Source organism: Muntiacus reevesi, chromosome 7 (assembly GCF_963930625.1).
Source record: "Muntiacus reevesi chromosome 7, mMunRee1.1, whole genome shotgun sequence".
Classification (NCBI taxonomy): domain Eukaryota; kingdom Metazoa; phylum Chordata; class Mammalia; order Artiodactyla; family Cervidae; genus Muntiacus; species Muntiacus reevesi.
The window spans coordinates 44,596,480-44,613,307 of NC_089255.1; the positions used below are offsets into that span (position 1 = coordinate 44,596,480).

Sequence of the window (16,828 nt, forward strand, 5' to 3'; positions counted from 1 at the left end):
ATGTTTCACTGAATTATATACATATATCTCCTTGTTGTAGGACATTTGATTTTTCAGTTTTTAACCATTATAGATTTTATTGCCATAAAGCAATTTTCTTCCCATATTTTCCCATTTTCTTCTGAATTAATTTTTTTTAGTTAAATTCTCAGGAATGGAGTGACCAAGCTGACATTTATAAGCTCTTGGTGTCCTCACCAAGGACAATCTTGGAGTCCTCACCAAGGACAATCTTGGTTAACCAGTACCACCTGCAACTTGGGAATATCCCATCTTGTGGCAGCCTTGCCAACCCTGGGGCATTTGTTTTAAAGCAGGGTCCATTATTTATTGTCTTTCTCTCTATATATATTGAATATATATATATATATTTGTTTTGTGCACGTATATATATATATATATTGTGTGTATATATATTTTTGGGGTGAAGGAGCCATGCTGTACTTCATATTGGATCTTGGTTCCCAGACCAGGGATCCAACCCATGCTCCCCATGGGGGAAGTTTGGCGTCCTAACCACTAGACAGCTAGGGAATCCCCAAGTCCTTTATAGTTACAATGATGCTTGGGGAGTGTTTGTTTTTTTGGTCATTTTAATTGGCATTTCTGTCATTGCTGGGGAAATTGTCTGTTACTGTCTGTTTGTAGAACCCTAGAAGTTGGGATCTAGGATGTTCTTGAGTTGTCGCTGTTTCTCCAAGCAGGTCATGGTCATTTCTCCAACCATGGTTAGCAAGCAATCACGTGCCCTCTTCTTGTGAGCCATCACCGCCTATAATATCCCTTGTCATACTAGTACTCCTGTGGTCTGCTTGAGCTGCTCTGTTTGTGAAGTTCTGTCTGTTCATAGTTTCTCTATCTCCTCCTTAACTCTCAAGCTGTCTCACTGTCTCAGGGTGCCAATCTGTGGTGCTAGGGATTGCTAAGACAGTGTCTCAACCTTGTGTGACCAGGGTCTGAGAGGAGGACCTTCCAGGAGAGAAGGGCTTTTCATGGACTTTAAAAATATATTTACTTATTTATTTGGCTGCATCAGGTCTTTGTTGCGGCACTTGGGATCTTCATTGTGGCACGCGGGATCTCTCACTGTGTTGCATGGACTCTCTGGATGTGGCTCACAGGCTTTAGTTGCTCCACCACATGTGGAATCTTAGTTCCCTGACCAGGGATCGAACCTGTGTCCCCTGCATTGCAAGGCGGATTCTTTAACACTGGACCACCAGGGAAGTGCCTTTCCGTGTGCTTCTGTGTGTGACCTTGGTGACCCACTGTTGAACTGCTCAGGAGCCTTCAGCCTTCTGGTCCTCACTGTGCCCTACTAGGTTCATGGGTTTGCCTGATACTTAAACACAGGTGTCAGAGCCCATCTGTTGATGCTTGCAGATTTTGTGGATGGAGTTACCTCTCAGCACTGTTGTCTGGTGCAGGGCTTCCTCCTGCTTCCTGCTGAAATGGCCAGTGCTCAGAGTACATCCCAGCCCTGATTTAAGTCCCCTTCAGCTGTTATTACCCCATCCATGATGACCGGTGCTGCAGCCACTTCTCATAGGACTGATGAAAGCAGGGGTGGGAAGGATTTAGCCATCCATATAAGTTAGCTTCCCCTGAAGGAGGGCATGGCAACCCACTTCAGTATTCTTGGCTGGAGAATCCCATGGACAGAGGAGCCTAGCGGGCTACAGTCCATGGGGTCACAAAGAGTTGGACACAACTGAGTGACTTAGCACAGTACAGCATATAAGTTGACTTCTGTAGGGTGTAAAGAATATTTTCAAACTTAAGAAATTAACTTATGTCACATGTGGAGCTGGCTTTGAAAAATGTAGGTCTGCTCTGGAAGGTTTGGGCAGCCCTCCCGTCCCACGCTCCTGACCCCTCTGGGGCCCACTTGACTCCAGGCTGGTGGAAAGGGATACTTCAGTGGGTGCATTGAGTCCTGGGGACTGGGACCAGAGCAGAGACCAGGCTGTTAGGTTTTTCTTTTCCTCTCTAAGTTAAATTGTTTAGGGATGTGAGAGGAGAGAGGCTTGGGTGGAGGGGGCTGACTCCAGGGCCGAGGCCTTGGAGCTGAGAAACTCTGGGGAGAAACTACATTGTGAGGGTAGCAGTTAGGTTGAAACAAAACCCAGGCTTCTTGATACCCTTGAGAAGACATGCCTGAGAATTGATGCAAGTGTTCCCAGCCTGGGTGTCAGGGCTGGGACCATCACCCCAGCAGGCTCATCACCCTCCTACTTTCCAAGTCTCTGGGGGCAATTCTCAGGGCCACCATAGCTGTTCCTCTCTTCATCCAAAGGAGACCATGTCTGTCCGGGTCTCTTGCCCGGATCACACTTTCAGGTAGAGCAACTGATTACTGACCCCCCCACCCCAAGTCCTCACCCAGCCAGGGCCTTACATCAGTAACTTTGGGTGACAGGACACATCTCCATTATCATGATGTTCTTTTACCTTTATGCAGCATTCAGTTTAAGTTAGGAAGGGCAGTATATGCCCAAAGTCACAGCCTCCCACGACCCAGCAAGGCTGCAAGTATGAGAACAAAGGTTGGGCTGGGTCCTGTGTGTTCCCAAGGGACACTGTGGATTGGAAAATTTGCAAAGGACTCCAACAGGTCTCTTACAAATGCCAAGGTTTCACTTCTCTATGATATAGAATATTCTGTGCCATGTTAGTGTTCTCTTTTAAGTTTTATTTTATTTTTTGGCCACACCTTGAAGCTTGTGGGAATGGAACCCATGCCCCTGCATTGGCAACGCAGAGTCTTAACCACTGGACTGCCAGTGACGTCTTGCTGTGTTGCTATTTTAAATGTCTTCTTTCCTTTATTCTTTTATTCATCCACCTTCCCTTGAATGTCTTTCTTGCACACAGTGCTGTGAGAGCAAAAGGTAATGCAGCCGGGGAGAGAACCAGCCAGACGCTGGCAGCCCAGGGTGAGAGGGCACTCACGTAGCTGGACGGGGATGTCAGGGGACGCCCAGGGCTTGGGATGACTTTGAGTTTTCTTTTTCTCAACAGCAGTGATTTTATAACAAGATGCTTAAGCTAAGTTTTAGTTTAAGTTTTTCAAGTTGTTTTACTTTGTAGGTGTTGCTGTGTATTCCCTATTGTATCATGGCATGTCCAGTTGTTCTGTTTCTCATGATGCCAAGATTGATGAGTGGATCCATGTATGGATATTTTTAAAGAAAGAAAAGATTTTGAGGCTCTTTAATTAGGATGGACTAGGTGACAGGGCGTGAATGATTCCCCAAATGGACAGAAGCCATTAAAAGATCATCTGAGGTCTCTTAAGGTATAGTGGTTGAGAGTCATTCTGCTTGGGTTTGAATCTTGATTCTACCACTTACTGACTGTTTGACCTTGGGCAAGTGACTTAACCTCTCTGAGCCTGTCTCTTCAACTGTGAGATAGCAAAATAATAATCCTTTAGCTCATAGGGTGTTGTGATGATTAAATGAGATAATGTGCAAAAAGTATACATAATGCTCCAAGTATTCAATGGCTACCAATTGCCATTATTATGTTCCTACTATTACAAAAACACAGGTTCTGAGGCCTTGCTGCTGGAGAATCTAATTTGGTAGGGTCTGTGGTAGGACCTGAAAATGTGCATGTTCAACAAGTTTTCCAGGTGATCCTGAGTTCCTGGATCCCCTGGCGCTGATCCCTTCCTGTGATCTTTTCCTGGGGTGAGCATTGACTATGTCCCAGTTCCTGAGATGTGCCAGCTAGATACATCAGCATGTGTCAGAGGCCAAACACGCCCAGTAGGACTGCCAGATTTAGCAAATAAAAATCTCCCATTTTGTCTGGCAACCCTAAATCCTGAATTCAGGTAAAACTGTAAACTAGTCTTTACAAGGGAGGTTCTTTTTGCTCTGTTGGTCTCTCTTCCTGCCACATCAACCATAACGTACTGTAAAGTGGAGTGTGAGGACAAAAGCAGTATTTTAGAGTTTTGAAAGAAGGATGGATGGTTTTGAAAGGATGGATCTTGATGGTTAAGGTAAAGATATGCCTTTGAAGAGGTCATGCCTTCTATAAAGTCACAGAAAGGAGCTTTGTGAACAATCATGGTCAGTCTGCCCATTTTGCAGGTGAGGAAACTGAGGCCTGCCTAGAGTAGGTGGGGCAGGGAGTTGTCCAAAGCCAGTAGCAGGGTTGGACTGGAAACTAAGTCTCCATTTTCTGGCCCAGCATATGTTTCTCTTTGTTATCCCACATAGCACTTGTTTCTGTCCTCAGTCACCTCAGTCATATGGCAGAAGGGGAGTACCCAGGGTAACCAGGGACCCGAGCCTCGAGTGTTAGCAGAGCCCCTTTTGCTGTCACCTGAGTGTTCCACCTCTTGTGATCCAAAGGAAACACAGCAAATAGAAATAGTAGCAAAGTCAGTCTCTGTGCTGGCTGGACTGAGCCTGAGAGGTGGGTGAGGGGGTTCTGCCCTGCAGAGTGCCTGGGGGCTGGGGCGGGGGCAGGGGCTTGGGCTTCTGGCACATGGGACTGACTGGGGCTGGGCCCTCCCTACCGGTGTCTTGCAGAGTGTCCGGAGGAGAGCTCTTCGACTTCCTGGCCCAGAAGGAATCCCTGAGTGAGGAGGAGGCCACCAGCTTCATTAAGCAGATCCTGGAAGGGGTGAACTACCTTCATGCCAAGAAAATCGCTCACTTTGATCTCAAGGTCAGTGACGGGGGGAAGGGAAAAGAGTCAGTTCAGGAAGAATGGACCCAGTCTCTCCAAATGTCATTGCCAGGAGGGGTCAGCACTCACTTGACCTTCCTCCCTCATCTTACAGTTGAAGACTCTGAGCTCCTGGAAAAGAAATGATGGCTCAGGAGTGTTCCTCTCCTGAGTTTCATTCCACAGATCAGGTTTCATTCATGTAGGGGCTGATGGCAAGAAGCTTCTGAATCAGACTAAAGGTACCTTATGTCTTTCAGGGAGCACTTGGGGTATAATTTTTAAATAAGTGAGCCAAGGACAGGAAATGTGAAACAAAACCCATTTCACAAGGCTGAACTTTTCAGTAACCAAGAGCTCATTCCCAAGCCAGCAGAGCTAAATGCCTTCAGATGAGTAGTGCTGAGGTTGCCTGGCTCTTCAAACCCAGCACAGCGACCAGCATCCCTTGACAAGAGGTTGGAAATCATAGAGCCCAGTGACCACTGGCTGCATTCCCCCACCCCACCCCTTCCTGTAGCCATGAAACTGCTTCCAGGGGCCACTGATCATTTGTTGTCACTGGCGTTCAGGGTTGAGAAAGTCCATGGTGACCACATAGAACTTCACAAAGCAAGAGTGCGGTCAGAGTCAAAGGATTGGTTCCCATAGTCGCTGAGCTCAGGTTCATAGACTGAACCTTTACAGACAAGTGAAGCATAAAGATCCTCCAACCTGTGATCAGGGGGACCCACTTAGTGGGAGGAGACCCACTCATTTTGCTATGCAGAAATTCCTGTGGTGTCTCAACCATTGTGCTGAGTGCCTGGGTGTTGCTACAGGTACAAAAGCAACTCAGGACTTCTCTGAGCTTAGTTCCTCTTTTCTAGGACCTTCTGCAGGAATCAGAAAAGAGGGATCAATAACTCTAAATGCTGTGATAGGGGGAAGTACATGGGAACTGGGCGTCTAAATAAGAAAGCATCTAAGTCAGACTCTGGTGTCTAAGAGGAATTCTTGGAAGAGGTGTATTTGAGTTGAATTTTGAAGGATTATCAGGCATCATGAGAGGGGAAGGGCCTTCTAAGGAAGAGAGGTCAGCAGATACATGGTCCTGAAATAGCATTCAGGGTAGTTCAGGCAAAGGTTGAATGTGCTGAAGGGAGAACCTGGGGGAGAGCAGGAGGCAGACTCAGGGTATGGGAGCTAAGCCAAGGAATTTGAACTTTACTCTTAGAGATACGGGACCAGGTGAGCAGGGAGGTGAAGAGAGCAGTTGTGCATTTCAGAAAGATCCCTCTGAATGGGGAGCACAGATAGAATGGGGACAGTAATCTGGGTGAGATGTGGCAAGTGCCAAATTAATTTGAGGAGGGATGGATTCAAGATCTTTTACAGTTGCTCTGAAGATTGATTAGGTACCTAGTTAGATGTGGGAGATGAGGGGAAAGGCAGAGTCCAGGATGATGACCAAGTGCTGGCTATGGGTCCAGCCAGAGAGGGTTTGGCATGCCTGGGGTCTCACAGCTGCACCAGGGTATGGGCTCACATCCCACCCATGGATTCCAGCCCAGTTCTTACTCTGCCCTGTGGGGTGACCTGCTCTGAGCCTCCCCTCCTTAGTCTAATTGTCGCAGTATCTTGAATTCCTCCAACAGAAGCTATCTTGCAGAGTCTCGCTCGGGTGTCACAGAGTACAAATCAGGGTCATCAAGGAGTGTGTGGCCTGGGCTGACCTTTGGACCTCAGGATGATAATACACCAAGCAGGAAATGGGCTACCTGGATTCACCTGTGATTTCTTCCTGGTAATGCTGCGGATAGTTGACTTATTTTCTGTGTCTTTTCTGGCTCCAGGAGGTCCAGATGGGGTCCTTTAACACAAATGATAATGCTTAGCTGTCAGAGTTGTAGAAATGAGACAGAAGCAGGATTAAGTGCTGGATACTAGATAGATGCTCTGTAATAGTAGCTGGTATTGTTATTTCCCTTCCCATAACAGAGGAAAAGAAAACACAGCTCTTGTTTTGGGCCCTGCTAGAGTAGGAAAACAAAGCCTGCTGCTGCTGCTGCTGCTGCTGCTGCTAAGTCTCTTCAGTCGTGTCCGACTCTGTGCAACCCCATGGACTGCAGCCTACCAGGCTCCTCCGTCCATGGGATTTTCCAGGCAAGAGTACTGGAGTGGGGTGCCATTGCCTTCTCTGACAAAGCCTGCTAGTGGAGTTCTAAGTTGCCCAGCAGAGAGCTGAGCGTGGTTGTTAGGTGGGGTTGCTGGTGGGGGATTCTTGTCTGGCTCCTGGGCTCAATCTGGACATTTTCCACAACCTGGGGAGAGTCTGGGTTTCTCCTGGATGCGTGTAGGGTGAAGATGCTGGTAACCCCCACCCTGCCTCGTATCCTTAGCATTGTGTGGACTCTGAGCCTTCTGACTCCCCGCCCATGGGTCCCTTGGCCCAGGCCCAGCTGGGCAACCTCAGAAGTGATGAGTAGCTGGAACTCAGTGAGATTACCTCATGATTGACTAGACTTCCCGGAGCCAGAATGTGAGTTCCCCTTGGCTGGAACTTCCTGCCGCTAAGGGGGCTCGTGCAGGAGTTCCAGCTGGTCGCTTAGAGGGGACTTCCTGTTTCCATGTTGTTTCTCACCATATACGATTCATTTTATATGAACACATTTCTCTTTCTGACTTTCCTTCTCCATGAGGGTTCTCGGCCTTCCCCTCCTCTTGTATTCTGTTACTTCTTGCCAAGTGAGTCAGGCTAGCTTGGCCGCCCCATGAATTCAGTCACCATGTTATCTCCACACCCCTGCTCATGAACTATTCTCCACGCTCACCTTCCAGCTGGAAGGAACAGGTGATGGAGGAGGGTCAGCTCTCTGGCTGGCCATTGGAATAGGAATGACCTCTCCTCCCATGTCAGCCATTGTGCTAGTGCCAGGGAGGATGAGACTGTATTCCTGCTTATGATATACTCCCAGCCTTGTGGCAGAGAGCAGATGAATGGAAAGATTGATGTACAGTAAACAGTCTTGGTGAAAACCGATCATGGCATGTTATTGCCTGGAAATCTGTGATGCATCCTTGTCACCCATAGGACAAATGAACCTATCCTCAGCATGGCATTCAGGCCTGTCTTGTGCTGCCCGAGCCCCGGTTCTGGCCTCATCCCCCCTCCCCACTCCAAAACACAAGCCCCAGGCACCAAGATGACAGATAAATGCTCTGTCTCCCCTCCCCTCCCCGACAAAGCCTGCTAGTGCAGTTCACAGTTGCCCAGTAGAGAGCTGAGTGTGATTGTTAGGTGGGGTTGCTGGTGGGGGTTTCTTGTCTGGCTCCTCTGCTCTGTTCATGCTCTGCTCCCCTCCCCTGCTCTGTTCATGCTGTGCACATCCAGGAAGCTACTAGTCTTCCTTTTCTCTGCCCACGGGCTTCCCGCTCGTCCTCCAGGTCCAACAGTAATGCCGTTTCCTCTGCGAAGCCTTTCCCATGCCTTGCCACCTTCCAGAGCATAATGAAGAGCTAGCCTGCTTCCTTGCTTCTGTTTCCCCTTGTACAGACTTCTGCTGGGAGCATTTATTCCTGTGCATGACTTCGTGCTCTTGTCTCTAGTGCAGTGCCTGACACATGAGTTACTCAGTGTTGGATGAATGAGTGAATGAAGGAATGAATGCTTTAATAAGACAGATGCACGCATGGATAGCACCTGAAAAAGGCAAAAGAGGTGGTGGGCAGTTTTCAACTCCATGATGTGACATTTATTGAGGGAATGTTTGTATTATTCATTAAGGGCAGGGTGACAAACATCAATACGATATGGCACCTGCCTTACAAGAACCCACCCTCTACAGGGAGATGGCCTCAGTGAGACTGGTGGCGAGGCCATCTGGAATAAAAGCTAACCACAGTTCTCACCAAGAGACACTCACTTCCAAGGAGTAAGCTCTCTGCCTATGCAAAATGAACACTACCTTGATGTGTGTTATAAATCCACTGTGGACAGGCCTGCTGGCCTGAGTAGGTAGAGGGGTGCAGGTGGATGATGTTGCCCTGGATGTGACGCTGGGCTGACTGCCCCTCATCCTTGGTAGCACCCAAGGTACCATCTGGAGGATGGATAACAGAAAATGTGGCTCAACACCACCCAGGAACCTCACCCTGGTATGCGACCCCATACCAATAAAGGCCTTGCAGAGGGCGTTTCTGTGTGGTTTTCTGTGTATTTTGGATTTGGGAGTGTCCCCTCTGAGTATGGGTGTGTCTCCCCCATTCTTCCCCATAGCCAACCTCAGAATTCAGAAATGGAAGGTGGTTCTCAGATCTGATGGGTATTTTAAGCAAGAAGACCACAGCATGAGAACTAAATGAAATTGTGTATGAACCAGGAACCCAGAACTCTGAAGGGACTTTTTGATTTACATAAGCAGTGTTAGGAGGAGTGAATTCCTGAGCAAGATACTCCAACAATCTAAATCTATGCCCTGATCATCTTTTGAGCTGTCTTTATGTTCATGATGTGTTGGTTCTGTTCATCAAGCTTTAAGAATGATACTATGCGTGTGTGCGTGCAAAGTTACTTTGGTCACGTCTGACTCTTTGCAACCCTATGGACTATAGCCCACCACGCTCCTCTGTCCTTGGGATTCTCCAGCAAGAGTACTGGAGTGGGTGCCATTTCCTTCTCCAGGGACTCCTCCCAACTCAGGGACCAAACCCATGTCTCTTAAGTCTCCTACATTGGCAGGAGGGTTCTTTACCACTAGTTCCACCTGGGAAGCTAGTGGTACTAGCTTAGTAGAACTTATTTATTAGAATTTCACCGTTGTGCTTTTATTTTTATTTATTGATTTTGGCCATGTTGTATGGCTTGTGGGATCTTAGTTTCCTGACCAGAGATTGAACCTGGGCCCCTATAGTGAAAGTGGCAAGTCCTAACCACTGGTCCACTGGGGAATTTCCACTAATAATGCTTTAAATGTACATGATACTTTATAGAGTACAGCATGCTTACACATCTCTCCTCTCATTTGATTCTCATGGCTACCCACTGAGGTAAAAGGTGTTTTTACTTTTTATACATAAAGCACTTGAGATTAAAAGAGGTTAAATTACTTATCCAAGACCGCACAGTTATTAAATGACAGGGCTAGTGCTTGAACTTCTGGAGAAGAGAATGGCAACCCACTCCAGTATTCTTGCCTGGAGGATTCCATGGACAGAGGAGCATGGTGGGCTACAGTCTATGGGGTCGCAGAGTCGGGGACATGACTGAGTGATTAACACACAGTACTTGAACTTAGTCAGTGAGGAGACACTAACAAAGCTGAGTGTCACCAGCTTTTGTTTCACCAGATTCTAACAGGGCAAATTTTGTACTTGCCTGCATCATGCCTTTTACATGTAGTTAATCCAAAGGTCTATGCTGTGCCATAAGTTTGTCCTTTGCACAGTTAAGTTTTCTTCTGTTTACATTGTTTTCTCTTTCTAATAGATTATTCCTCATATACTTAAAAAGTCAATCTGTGCTCTGTTAATTGCTATAAAATGTAAAATGATTTCCATACTAAAACCTTGGAGCATAAAACAGAGGTGAGACTTGGCAGTTTTTTAAACGATTTGTTGTATTTATTTATTTTTGACTGTGCTGGGTCTTTGTTGCTATGCATGGGCTTTCTCTAGCTGCAGCGAGCAGGGTCTATTCTCTAGTTGTGGTGCATGAGCTGCTTCTCATTGCAGTGGCTTCTCTTGTTGTGGAGCACAGGCTCTCCGCACGTGAACTTCAGTAGTTACAACTTGTGGGCTCATTAGTTGTGGTGCATAGTTACTCTGCGGCTTGTGGGGTCTTGCCAGACCAGGAATCGAATCTGTGTCCCCCGCATTGGCAGGCAGATGCGCAACTACTGGACCACCAGGGAAGTCCAAGACTTGACGGTTTTGACTGTCAAGATAGGTTAGGGTGAGATTGAAAATGTTTAGGGCAGACCAAGAAGTTGGTATAGGCAGTCACAGCCGTGGAAGACTTTCCTGCCAATTTTTTATTTATTATTATTATGAAAACATTTCAAAGCATTTGAGGAAGCTAAGAATACAACGGGCACCATTTTGTCTTCCTCCTCTATTCAACATTTGGCCACATTTGCTTTACCTCTTTCTTTAAAACAGAAAAATATATTTTTATATTTGTATTTATATAAAAGCATCATTGGGCTTTCCTGGTGGCTCAGTGGGTAAAGAATCCACCTGCAATGTGGGAGACCCAGGTTTGATCCCTGGGTTGGGAAGATCCCCTGGAGAAGGAAATGGCAGCCCACCCCAGTATTCTTGCCTGGAGAATCCCCATGGACAGAGGAGCCTGGCAGCTACAGTCCATGGGGTCAGAAAGAGTCAGACACGACTGAAAGACTAAGCACAGAGCAAAAGCTTTATATATACATATATGTGTGTCTAAAGTATCTTTAATAAACATTTAAAAATAAATAGTAAAATATATGTAATTTAAAAAATTTTGGTATAATTTGAAAGAAAATTCTAGCTATATTGACCCTTTACTCTAAATACTTCAATAAGCATCTCTCAAGATTAAATTCAGTCTCTTACCAACCCATAATGCCATTATCACACTTAAAAAAATTAACAGTAATTTGTGGAAGACCTTTAATTGGTAGAGAAACATTATTCTATTTCTCATTTAGAAAGCAAATTCTCCTGGCAGAGGAGAGAGAATAAATAGGAGAGAGTGAGCCAGTTGGAGGTAATGATAAGAATGTGAGAAAGAGGTGAACCAAAGATCTTCCGTAAGCATCTTTTAAATGAAATTGATGGTTGTTTATGCTCTTAGAAAACGTAATAAGTCATAGAAAATACAGAAACATACAAAGAAGTTACCTACAGACTCCCTACTCCAAAATAATCACTATTAACTTTTTGGTGTATCTTCTCCAGCTTTTTATGAACAGTGTGTGTATGTGCGTGAGAACTGTACAACCTTTACAATCTTCTCTCCTGCTTTTTTCACTCTATTAAGTGATCCTTAGCACTTCCTAAGTCTAGAATCAAGAATTCAAGTCCTGATTTGTATTGTCTGCCAGTTTCTGTGGTGTAAATATACCCACTGTCACCAATTTCAAGGTACCAATATTTCTGACACTGACTAGAGCTGGGAAGAGGAGTGCAGTAGCATACCATGATGTAGTAACATACCATGATCTCTATTCAGAGAGAAAAGGCATTAAATAACTTCAAGAACATAAAAGATAATAAAATATAGTAGAAATTAGAAGCAATAAGTTGTAAGTGTTTTAAATATAATTTAATTAAACATTTTCATAATTTAATTTTTAATGTTAAAATAATATTTTTACATGGCTCCGTTTTTTTTTTTAGTGTTAATGATCATAACTGCAATGCTGAACAAAAGCTCAGCTCCTTCCCCCCCCATTTATTTTTATTAGTTGGAGGCTAATTACTTTACAATATTGTAGTGGTTTTTGCCATACATTGACATGAATCAGCCATGGATTTACATGTATTCCCCATTCCGATCCCCCCTCCCATCTCCCTCCCCACCCCATCCCTCTGGTTCTTCCCAGTGCACCAGCCCCGAGCACTTGTCTCATGCATACAACCTGGGCTGGTGATCTGTTTCACTATAGATAATATACATGTTTTGATGCTGTTCTCTCAAAACATCCCACCCTCGCCTTCTCCCACAGAGTCCAAAAGTCTGTTCTGTACATCTGGGTCTCTTTTACTGTTTTGCATATAGGGTTATTGTTACCATCTTTTTAAATTCCATACATATGCATTAGTATACTGTATTGGTCTTTATCTTTCTGGCTTGCTTCACTCTGTATAATGGGCTCCAGTTTCATCCACCTCATTAGAACTGATTTAAATGAATTATTTTTAATGGCGGAGTAATATTCCATGGTGTATATGTACCACAGCTTCCTTATCCATTCGTCTGCTGATGGACATCTAGGTTGCTTCCATGTCCTGGCAATTATAAACAGTGCTGCGATGAACATTGGGGTGCACGTGTCTCTTTCAGATCTGGTTTCCTCAGTGTGTATATGCCCAGAAGTGGGATTGCTGGGTCATATGGCAGTTCTATTTCCAGTTTTTTAAGAAATCTCCACACTATTCTCCATAGCGGCTGTACTAGTTTGCATTCCCACCAACAGTGTAAGAGGGTTCCCTTTTCTCCACACCCTCTCCAGCATTTATTGCTTGTAGACTTTTGGATAGCAGCCATCCTGACTGGCGTGTAATGGTACCTCATTGTGGTTTTGATTTGCATTTCTCTGATAGTGAGTGATGTTGAGCATCTTTTCATGTGTTTGTTAGCCATCTGTATCTCTTCTTTGGAGAAATGTCTCTTTAGTTCTTTGGTCCATTTTTTGATTGGGTGATTTATTTTTCTGGAGTTGAGCTGCAGGAGTTGCTTGTATATTTTTGAGATTAATCCTTTGTCTGTTGCTTCATTTGCTATTATTTTCTCCCAATCTGAAGGCTGTCTTTTCACCTTGCTTATAGTTTCCTTTGTTGTGCAAAAGCTTTTAAGTTCCATTAGGTCCCACTTGCTTATTTTTGCTTTTATTTCCAATATTCTGGGAGGTGGGTCATAGAGGATCCTGCTGTGATTTTTGTCAGAGAGTGTTTTCCTTATGTTCTCCTCTAGGAGTTTTATAGTTTCTGGTCTTGCATTTAGATCTTTAATCCATTTTGAGTTTATTTTTGTGTATGGTGTTAGAAAGTGTTCTAGTTTCATTCTTTTACAAGTGGTTGACCAGTTTTCCCAGCATCACTTGTTAAAGAGATTGTCTTTTTGTATATCCTTACATTGTATATCCTTACATCCTTTGTTGAAGATAAGGTGTCCATAGGTATATGGATTTATCTCTGGGCTTTCTATTTTGTTCCATTGATCTATATTTCTGTCTTTGTGACAGTACCATACTGTCTTGATGACTGTGGCTTTGTAGTTATAGCCTGAAGTCAGGCAGGTTGATTCCTCCAGTTCCATTCTTCTTTCTCAAATTGCTTTGGCTATTCGAGGTTTTTTGTATTTCCATACAAATTGTGAAATTATTTGTTCTAGTTCTGTGAAGAATACCATTGGTAGCTTGATAGGGATTGCATTGAATCTATAGATTGCTTTGGGTAGTATAGTCATTTTCACAATATTGATTCTTCCAATCCATGAACACAGTATATTTCTCCATCTGTTTGTGTCCTCTTTGATTTCTTTCATCCGTGTTTTATAGTTTTCTATGTATAGGTCTTTTGTTTCTTTAGGTAGATATACTCCTAAGTATTTTATTCCTTTTTTTGCAATGGTGAATGGTATTGTTTCCTTAATTTCTCTTTCTGTTTTCTCATTGTTAGTGTATAGGAATGCAAGGGATTTCTATGCGTTAATTTTATATCCTGCAACTTTACTATATTCATTGATTAGCTCTAGTAATTTTCTGGTAGAGTCTTTAGGGTTTTCTATGTAGAGGATCTTGTCATCTGCAAACAGTGAGAGTTTCACTTCTTCTTTTCCTATCTGGATACCCTTTTCTTTTTCTGCTCTGATTGCTGTGACCAAAACTTCCAAAACTAGGTTGAATAGTAGTGGTGAGAGTGGGCACCTTTGTCTTGTTCCTGATTTCAGGGGAAATGCTTTCAATTTTTCACCATTGAGGTTAATGCTTGCTGTGGGTTTGTCATATATAGCTTTTATTATGTTGAGGTATGTTCCTTCTATTCCTGCTTTCTGGAGAGTTTTAATCATAAATGGATGTTGAATTTTGTCAAAGGCTTTTTCTGCATCTACTGAGATAATCATATGGTTTTTATCTTTCAATTTGTTAGTGTGGTGTATTACATTGATTCATTTTTGGATATTGAAGAATCCTTGCATTCCTGGGATAAAGCCCACTTGGTCATGATAAATGATTTTTTTAATATGTTGTTGGATTCTGTTTGCTAGAATTTTGTTAAGGATTTTTGCATCTGTGCTCATCAGTGATATTGGCCTGTAGTTTTCTTTTTTTGTGGCATCTTTGTCTGGTTTTGGAATTAGGGTGATGGTGGCCTCATAGAATGAGTTTGGAAGTTGACCTTCTGCAATTTTCTGGAAGAGTTTGAGTAAGATAGGTGTTAGCTCTTCTCTAAATTTTTGGTAGAATTCAGCTGTGAATTCATCTGGTCCTGGGCTTTTGTTTGCTGGAAGATTTCTGATTACAGTTTCAATTTCCTTGCTTGTGATGGGTCTGTTAAGATCTTCTATTTCTTTCTGGTTCAGTTTTGGAAAGTTATACTTTTCTAAGAATTTGTCCATTTCTTCCAAGTTGTCCATTTTATTGGCAGAGAGCTGCTGGTAGTAGTCTCTTATGATCCTTTGTATTTCAGTGTTGTCTGTTGTGATCTCTCCATTTTCATTTCTTATTTTGTTAATTTGGTTCTTCTCCCTTTGTTTCTTAATGAGTCTTGCTAATGGTTTGTCAATTTTGTTTATTTTTTCAAAAAACCAGCTTTTAGCTTTGTTGATTTTTGCTATGGTCTCCTTAGTTTCTTTTGCATTTATTTCTGCCCCAATTTTTAAGATTTCTTTCCTTCTACTAACCCTGGGGTTCTTCATTTCTTCCTTCTCTAGTTGCTTTAGGTGTAGAGTTAGGTTATTTATTTGACTTTTTTCTTGTTTCTTGAGGTAAGCCTGCCTGTAATGCTATGAACCTTCCCCTTAGCACTGCTTTTACAGTGTCCCATAGGTTTTGGGTTGTTGTGTTTTCATTTTCATTCGTTTCTATGCATATTTTGATTTCTTTTTTGATTTCTTCTCTGATTTGTTGGTTATTCAGAAGTGTGTTATTTAGCCTCCATATGTTTGAATTTTTAATAATTTTTTTCCTGTAATTGAGATCTAATCTTACTGCACTGTGGTCAGAAAAGATGACTGGAATGATTTCAATTTTTTTGAATTTCCCAAGGCTAGATTTATGGCCCAGGATGTGATCTATTCTGGAGAAGGTTCTGTGTGCACTTGAGAAAAATGTGAAATCGATTGTTTTGGGGTGAAATGTCCTATAGATATCAATTAGGTCTAGCTGGTCCATTGTGTCATTTAAAGTTTGTGTTTCCTTGTTAATTTTCTGTTTAGTTGATCTATCCATAGTTGTGAGTGGGGTATTAAAGTCTCCCACTATTATTATGTTATTGTTAATTTCCCCTTTCATACTCGTTAGCATTTGCCTTACATATTGCAGTGCTCCTATTTTGGGTGCATATATATTTACAATTGTTATATCTTCTTCTTGGATTGATCCTTTGATCATTGTGTAGTGTCCTTCTTTGTCTCTTTTCACAGCCTTTATTTTAAAGTCTATTTTATCTGATATGAGTATTATGACTCTTGCTTTCTTTTGGTCTCCATTTGCGTGAAATATTTTTTTCCAGCCCTTCGCTTTCAGTCTGTATGTGTCCCTTGTTTTGAGGTGGGTCTGTTGTAGACAGCATATATAGGGGTCTTGTTTTTGTATCCATTCAGCCAGTCTTTGTCTTTTGGTTGGGGCATTCAACCCATTTACATTTAAGGTAATTATTGATAGGTATGGTCCCATTGCCATCTACTTTGTTGTTTTGGGTTCATGTTTATACAACTTTTCTGTGTTTCCTGTCTAGAGAAGATCCTTTAGCATTTGTTGAAGAGCTGGTTTGATGGTGCTGAATTCTCTCAGCTTTTGCTTGTCTGTAAAGCTTTTGAATTCTCCTTCATATCTGAATGAAATCCTTGCTGGGTACAGTAATCTAGGTTGTAGGTTATTCTCTTTCATTACTTTTAAGTATGTCCTGCCATTCCCTTCTGGCCTGGAGGGTTTCTATTGATAGATCAGCTGTTATCCTTATGGGAATCCCTTTGTGTGTTATTTGTTGTTTCTCCCTTGCTGCTTTTAATATTTGTTCTTTGTGTTTGATCTTTGTTAATTTGATTAATATGTGTCTTGGGGTGTTTCGCCTTGGGTTTATCCTGTTTGGGACTCTCTGGGTTTCTTGGACCTGTGTAACTATTTCCTTCCCCATTTTAGGGAAATTTTCAGCTATTATCTCCTCGAGTATTTTCTCATGGCCTTTCTTTTTGTCTTCTTCTTCTGGGACTCCTATAATTCGAATGTTGGGGCGT

At 43.2% G+C, this 16,828-nt stretch overlaps 1 protein-coding gene across 3 annotated transcripts in view; it reads left to right on the forward strand.

Moving 5' to 3' along the window:
• Positions 1–16,828, forward strand: part of LOC136171900 (death-associated protein kinase 2) — a 137,291-nt gene that overhangs the window by 81,565 nt on the left and 38,898 nt on the right. For all 3 annotated transcript variants that reach the window (XR_010663933.1, XM_065940957.1, XM_065940956.1), the window contains exon 4: positions 4,548–4,686. Coding sequence is in view for 2 of the 3 variants with exons in the window: in XM_065940957.1 (XP_065797029.1) it covers positions 4,548–4,686 (139 nt within the window). In the remaining variant the exon portion in view is untranslated. The remainder of the gene's footprint in view (positions 1–4,547; positions 4,687–16,828) is intronic.